Below are 7,500 nucleotides of genomic sequence, written 5' to 3'. Positions count from 1 at the left end.
GTGTGTGTGTGTGTTGTGATCGATCACGCGCTTTCCCCCACCCCATTCCCAATGTGCAGACTCTGTTTTCGGATCTACTTCGGTATGATGGTTCGTGTTGGTGCGCCTGCGTGCAGACTCCTGAGGACGATTATTTCTAAGAAACTTAGGGCACTCTCACGATGACTTTATAAACGACAGAGCTATCATCCATACACACCACATGCGACTGGCCCCCGCCCTACCCCAACCAATGAAGTTTTTTGCTGCGTAGCAAGCGGGGTCTGCCTTGGTTGTAGGTAGCCTGATTCCTCCAGAAACTCCCAGTTAGGGAGAAGAACAAAAGGTATGAATGTGGGGCAGCGTAAGCGCCATCCGAAGCAAGGCAGGGTCTCTATAATGGAGCGCCTAGCAGGAACTGCTGCTGTGTGTGAATGAATCGGCGGGATCAGCAATACTTCGGAGAAGGAAAGTAACTTCCTCTTTCACTCTTGTCTGTCGACAGCTGCTTGATGAAGTGCTGAGCTGAGCTTGTTTGCTGGCTTTTCAGCACAGGGCAATGTTTAGAGCAAGGGGCTCAGGCAGGCATGACTCTGCCTCGTCACTGCGCAAGCGCCCCTCCTGCCCTGGTGGTAGCGAAGGAGAAAGCTGCTGGCTTCAGTCTCCGCCCCTCTACCCTGCAGCGAAGTGAATGGGAGGCGGAAATGCGCTATCTTTAATCAATGGGCCGAGGACGAGGTGGGCGGAGCCAAGGGTTCCAGGCAGCACCGCCCATTCACTAGCCTCACACCCCGCCTCCTCCCCATGCCCTCAGATACACACACTGGCCATGCACCATATAGGCAAGCCTAATGCCGTTGCAAACACACCGAGAGCCGCGCTAGCCTCTCGGAGACAACAAGGGGGCAAAAACTCCCAGAAATATTTATATATGCTTATAATCGAGGGAGTTTGCACCTGGATCCTCCGCTGTCTGCTCCAGCCGTTTTAAGTTCTTCTCTCCTCCCTCCCCTCAGCCATCTTCCGGCCCCCAAAGCGCTCCAAACTAAAGCAACTTGGGGAGGGGGGGCGCAAGGGGAGGTGGAGTTGAGGAGCCGTGTGAAACTTGCTGCAAGTTTGTTGCGAGGGCTGCTGCAGCAGGGCAACCGCGAGAGGCGGAGAGAGGAGCTGCCCGGGAGAGCGCCGGGCGCCGAATTCCAGCACATCAGCACAGCGTTCGCCGGTTGGTCCGCCGGCTGGTTCCTTCTTCCTCCTGCCCCGCTGCAGGTGGCCGGCGCTGGGTGCGTGGCAAGCAGGGGAAGGCGAGTCACTCCGTCCAGAGGGAAATCCAGGCAGGGATCTGGAGGAAGCAGAGATAAGTCGATTCCTCCTCCTGCTTCAGAAAGAGATCGGAAAGGGAGGATGGCCGGGGAAGAGGCGCCTTGCCCCGTCTCCACCTAGGAGGAAACTTGACCGAGAGAGAACCGGGCCAGTACAGATCAGTCTAACTGAGGAAAATCTGCTCTCCTTGGAAGTGGACAGCTCCCAGGACGCTCCCTAACCATCCGGATCGACTCTAGATTTGCTGGTTATAATCCCCCGCCCCCAATGTTTTTTGTCTGTCTGCCTGCACCGTCGGGGCGAACTTTCCTTGGCTTCTAGTAATGCTGCAGCTGGTGGCAATCGGTGCATCGACTGTCAAATGCCCCAATTCCCGCCAAGGGTAGTCTCGAGCAGGACTTGGGTTTGGAGCACAGCGCGTCCCACGCTTTGCACTTACTGGAGCAGGAGCCTAAAGAAAGCGGACCGGCTCGACGGCACTGAAAACTGCCAGCAGCAACAGCAGCATCCCATCGCCCAAGAGACAGTCGCCAAGAGACGGCGGTGGGGGGTTCCCCGGAGTACTGCGGCAGTCCAGAGTGTGGGGGGAGGCACCCCCACATCGGGGCTCAGCATCCACTGTGGGCATCCGGAATCGAGGAGGGCGGGGTGGCCACCATTGATTTCCTGCGTGTGGCTCGCAGCGACGGGCTGGGCGCTGCTGCCGCCGCCGCTGCCGCCGCCGCCGCAGGCATGGCCAAGCCGGTGGACCACGTCAAGAGGCCCATGAACGCCTTCATGGTGTGGTCGCGGGCGCAGCGGCGCAAGATGGCCCAGGAGAACCCCAAGATGCACAATTCGGAGATCTCCAAGCGGCTGGGCGCCGAGTGGAAGCTGCTGAGCGAGGCCGAGAAGCGGCCCTTCATCGACGAGGCCAAGCGCCTGCGGGCCATGCACATGAAGGAGCACCCCGACTACAAGTACCGCCCGCGGCGCAAGCCCAAGACCCTCCTCAAGAAGGACAAGTTCGCCTTCCCCGTCGGGCCCTACGGCCTGCCCGACGCGGCAGAGCATCACGCCCACCACTTGGCGCCCCACCACGCGGCAGCCCTCAAGGCCGGCGCCCTCCACGGGCCCGAAGGCCTGCTGGCCAACCCAGAGAAAGCAGCGGCCGCCGCCGCGGCCGCCGCGGCCCGGGTCTTCTTCCAGCCGTCGGCAGCAGCCGCGGCTGCGGCAGCGGCGGCGGCCGGCAGCCCCTATTCGCTGCTGGACCTGGGCGCCAAGATGGCAGCGGAGATCTCCTCGTCGGGCTCGGGCGGGGGGAGCTCGGCGGCCGGGCTGCCCTACGCTGCTGCCTCCTCGCTGGCTTACCCGACGGCTGGAGGTGCCTTCCATGCGGCGGCTGCGGCGGCCGCAGCAGCAGCCGCCAGCGGGGGCCACACTCACTCGCACCCGTCGCCGGGCAACCCGGGCTACATGATCCCCTGCAACTGCAGCGGCTGGCCCAGCCCGGGACTGCAGCCCCCGCTGGCCTACATCCTCCTGCCGGGCATGGGCAAGCCGCAGCTGGACCCCTACCCCGCGGCCTACGCGGCGGCCCTATGACCTCCTGCCCCCCACTTCGGAGCCCTCTACAGCCTGGCGGCCAGCGGTGGGAGGCTGGACTCCAGCAGGCTCCCACCGCCGCTCGGACTTTAGCTGCCTCCTGCCAGAGGACTCTTCCTGCTGCTGCCGCCGCTGCCGTCCAGCAAGGCGGAGCTGGGGGGGCCAAGTGTGGGGTCCCGACGAGAACATTTCAGGCCCGCTCCCCTTCCAGCCACCTCTCCCCGGCCGCCCCATTTCTGCAACCTGTTGCACAGGCCCCACCAGGCAAAAGGATCCGCTCTCCGTAACCTCCAAGCGCCTCCGGCCCCTCTCCTTCCCTCCTCGGGTTTCTGGCAAGGATTTATTGGAGGCGGGCGCGGGAGAAAAGCAGAGCGGAGAAGCGGCCGGCCCGCCTGCCTGCTTCCCCCACCATCGCGGCCGAAAGGCTTAGTTTAGCGTGCAAGCACCTGGGTTGCCAATCGCTCTCTCTCCTCCGCAATGTCCTTTGGGATTGTCTGTCTTTTTGTTTTGTTCTTCCTCCTCTTCTGTCGTTCCCTCCCGCGACCCCCATCCGGATTCACAGCAGCTCCAGAAACATCCCACCTAAACTGCAACCTTGATCAGACACTGACGAAGGTTCATGCAGAAAGTTTGCGCGGCGCTTTCAGTTCTGCGACTTCGAAACGTCAAGAGCAGCCCGGCAAGCCATTAAAGAAGCCGGGCTCCTCGTTTTATCCCTCCCCTCACTTGTTTGAGATGGGGGCATAAAAAGAGAATCAAAGTGCAGAATCTCCCCCACCATATCCAGCCCCCATTATATGCAGCAAGATTCTCTAAGAGTGCCAGGGAAGTGTTTAGGAGGGTCCTAATTCTCATGAAAACAAACAAAATTCAGAAGCAGGAAAGTGGCTGCCTGTCCCTTTCTACCCGTCTCCCCTAAAGACTGTAAATGTGTACAGTTCGTGGGAACTTTAGGTGTAAGAAGATTGCCTCGCTGTATTATTTGAGGTTTGGGCTGCGATCCTAAGCACGCTGTCTTGGTAGTAGGTCTCGCATTAATCAAGGGGACTTTCCTTCCAAGAAAGAGTGTGTACGGATCGGGGTGCCAGACTAAAGATGCGTAAAATAAAATAAAAACATTTTTTAAAGGAAAAAACAACAACCAACTGCTCACATAATGACGCCTTTTAATGCCAATTCAAAAGATTGTGGATCCCTTTCCGGATCGCGATTTGATTTATTTAGAGTTTAAAAGGGGGGAAATCAGACCTTATCTGAAAATAATTCTATATTTATTAAGATGTTAGGTGTGTCCCAAACCGCTGTGTTTCGAGAGAAGACGTTTATTCGCTTTTCTATCCAACCCCTTCTCCGAGCAACACCGCCAGTGTTCAGATGTGATTTTCAGTCACTCGACTGCGGGGGGCGGAAATATTATTATTATTATTATTTTAAATGCATAAACGATTCAGTTGCAGATAATGGTTTTGGAGGTGGGGGGGGGACTCATTTCAAAGAAATTCCTGAATCAGAACGGTTTTTGTTTTACTTTTGTAATATGTATATTTGGATTAATGTTTGTGAATCAAGTTGGCTAACCTGTATTTAGTTTAATTTTGTTTTGTTTTGGCTTTCTGTAATATAAGGGTTTTTTGGGGGGGAAAGACGTTTTTAAGTATTGGTTTTAACATTTGACGTGTATAAATGAGTTTGCTGGTGTGCTCTAATTTAAAATTAGACGTCTAAACTATATCTGTACATTTAGACTCCGACTTACCACTCTGTTCATTTTGGAACAAAGAGTTTAAATAAAAGCCTGAAGCAGGGAAAAGAGAAAATCCTCTATTTCTTGTTGAGTTACTTACAAGATTTTAATCTCAATTGCCCTTACCTGCCTAGGCCAGGTGAAGTGTAAGGTATCCTCCAAAGACTGCCTTTGTTTCGCTTTTCAATAGATAGACTAGGAAATCTAAATCAGGCCATTGTAAGGCTGAACTAAAACCTGATTTATCACATTTGAAATCGTGAATAGGAAAGAAGATTTTTTTTAAAAAATACCCCTAATCAAGTAGTTCTATTATCATTTGGAGGGGAGAAAAACAGGCTGAGGGGTGTGTGTGTGTGCGGGGAGAAATGGCATTCATGAGCTCAGTGAATTCGTGGGGAACCAGTCATGGTTTCAGATTAGAAAGTTGTTTGGCTGCTCTGTACCGTCCAATAAGAAGAGCTTCTCTGCTTCAAATCTGTGTAATTTGTGAAGATTTCTTTGGAGTATTTCTTATTACCTATCCCTGAAGTCGTTGTCACTGTGACTTAATAACCCTCGAACGGAGTTTGCTTGTTCCAAATGGTGTTTTCCTTCAGTGTTAAATCAAGCAAAGAAGAAGAAGAAAAGATGGAAACGACCCAGGTCAAGCTAAGCACCCTTAAGTCGCCATGGGTTTCAAGGGCAGAGTTTCATCTCTCACCCACTGAAAAGAATGGGGACTTGAACTAGCTGCAGTGCTAGGCACACAGACTTGGCACAGGCTCCCATGGGGAATTTAGTCCAGGTCGAGCTGTGCCACTGCAATCCTCTGCACACTTCCTTGGGTGGATGTTTCATTGAATCCGGCAGGGCTTACTTTCGAGTTGATAAGTGTCGGGCGGATCGGGTTCGACACGCGTTTGAGTTTGGTAAGATGTTGTCCTGTACGTTGTTTAGTAGAGAAAGAAGGGGGACGAGGGCAGGTTTCGATGGAGCAGGCAATAAAAGCCGTCTTCTTAAGAAAACTCGGAGGAGATCAGCAAGAAACCCACCCCTTGGCCGTTCCTGAAAAACCTTCACTTGTCCAGCGTGCATAGCGAGGAGGTGGCTGACTTCCTTTCCGGGGCAACAGCAGCAGGGCCTGCTCTAAAGGGATCCAACCGCCCTTTGTCATCCTCCTAAGCGCCCCTCCTCGCAGGTTTACTTTGGAGGTAAGTCCCACTGAGAGCAGAGGGCCTTCTCCCAAGTAACGCGCGTCGAGTTGCAGTCAGGCAGGTCCTCCTTCCGAAGTGTGGCGGTTGGGTTTTGTACCCGGAAGTAAATCCCACGGGGACTTACTCGCAGCAAAAGTGTGCAGAAGGTTGCAGGCAGCTTTAGTCTTGCAAGTGAGACTGAGGGCAGGGGAGAGGCCGGGTGCGTGAAAAGAAGGCAAGAGATTTGCGAGGGGCTGCCGCCTCTCTCTGACCCCGCGCTGCTCATTAAAGCGACCTTCCTCTTGTCGCCCCTCCAGCGCCTTTGCAATATTCGAAGTCAATTCATATGGTTCAGAGTGATTATGCAAAACTAATTTGGACTGTCCAGGGGTAATTAGCCCTGCCACGGTTAATTAAATCCTTTCAGGGCTTGCCATTCCCCCCCCCCCACGCCCCATCATGGCAGCCCATTATTTCTCAACACGGAACTTCCTGCAGCTCTCTAGAAATCCTAGCCCTAAATCTTTCCTGACCTTTCGCTTCCCCAGACAACGTTGGTCTACCTATCTCCAGTTATTCTCCTTTGGCTCAAGCAGTCGGGAGAGATTTCTTGTTCTTGCGGTCTGAGGTCGGGTTAGTTACCTCGTAACACCTGTTGCCCGGCTTCACAATCAGGGTGATTAAAGGGTAACTTTCCTCTGTCCACACCCCCATACCCCCGCCTCCCCATGCAGACCGAAATGGCGTGTTCGTCCGCCCTCACTGTAAACTCAGAACCAAAGGCCAGAATTTATTCCAGATTAATCGGCATACAGTACAAGCTTTTGCGTGTTTACTCAAAAAGAAATCCCAATGATTTCAACTGAACTTGCTCTCAAACAAATACATAGAAATGTAGGCACAAGACACTCTCCTCCACCTCTCCCAGTTGTAATCTTGTGTGTGCCTGGCTCAGGAAATTTTAACTCCTGGGTTTAAAAGGAAAAAGTAAGGGGAAGGCGGCAGAATCCTTTGATTCCCCCCTCCTTAGGCCGAGATTATGTGTGAGCCCAAATCCCACAGAAATCGCATCAGAAATTCTTACTCCCAAGTAGATGGCATTAGTATGGGGTGTCAGTAGGTTTTTGCTTTGCATTCCTCTCGCTTCAGGGACCTCGTATACAGAGCTTGTCCAAGAATCTATGGCTTTTGCAAGATCAGAATTTCCCCTTGCAAAGTTCAAACATGCAGGGTTCAAAGAGGAAGAAAATTAGCTCAGGGCTGATGCAAAAAAGCTAGTCCTGGGCCCTCTCTTCGGTCAGGATGGAGGCGGGGGGATGGCAGTTTGCAACAGGAAAGGGCTTAAATAAGTTCAACAAAATATTTGAGCGAACAGGTGGAATTGTGTTTTAACTGGCATCTGAACTAGATTAAGTGTGTGCAATTAAAGATCGTGATTTTTCATTATTATTTTACGAAAATGATCCGTCTCCTGTAGTAATGTCCCCTTCCTCTCCTATTTTCCCCACCACGGATAGTATTGAAATTTATCCGGCTCAGGTGAAATCTAAAGGAAGCCGGAGATTCCTGAAAAGAACATCGAGGAGGCGAAGATTCCACGAGAGAAGGCTGAAAGCCCAACATTCCACAAGAGAACAGGACGGAGAGTGGTCAACGCGATCACGAGGAGGGCTTAACTCCCCTGATGGGACTTGAAGG

General features: G+C 53.2%; 1 protein-coding gene across 1 annotated transcript; it reads left to right on the top strand.

The window, feature by feature from the left end:
• Positions 1 to 816: 816 nt before the first annotated feature.
• Positions 817 to 4,700, top strand: SOX21 (SRY-box transcription factor 21). The gene has a single exon (XM_053312969.1). It carries the CDS (start codon positions 2,032 to 2,034, stop codon positions 2,881 to 2,883), a length of 852 nt encoding a protein of 283 aa, XP_053168944.1. The 5' UTR covers positions 817 to 2,031; the 3' UTR covers positions 2,884 to 4,700.
• Positions 4,701 to 7,500: the final 2,800 nt, after the last annotated feature.

The sequence above is a fragment of the Hemicordylus capensis genome, chromosome 3, assembly GCF_027244095.1.
Source record: "Hemicordylus capensis ecotype Gifberg chromosome 3, rHemCap1.1.pri, whole genome shotgun sequence".
In the NCBI taxonomy this organism is placed as follows: domain Eukaryota; kingdom Metazoa; phylum Chordata; class Lepidosauria; order Squamata; family Cordylidae; genus Hemicordylus; species Hemicordylus capensis.
This window is presented reverse-complemented; position numbering and strand designations above follow the sequence as displayed.

Excerpts from the sequence above, each read along its gene's own strand:
- SOX21 (XM_053312969.1), top strand. The coding sequence starts at position 2,032 with ATGGCCAAGCCGGTGGACCACGTCAAGAGGCCCATGAACGCCTTCATG.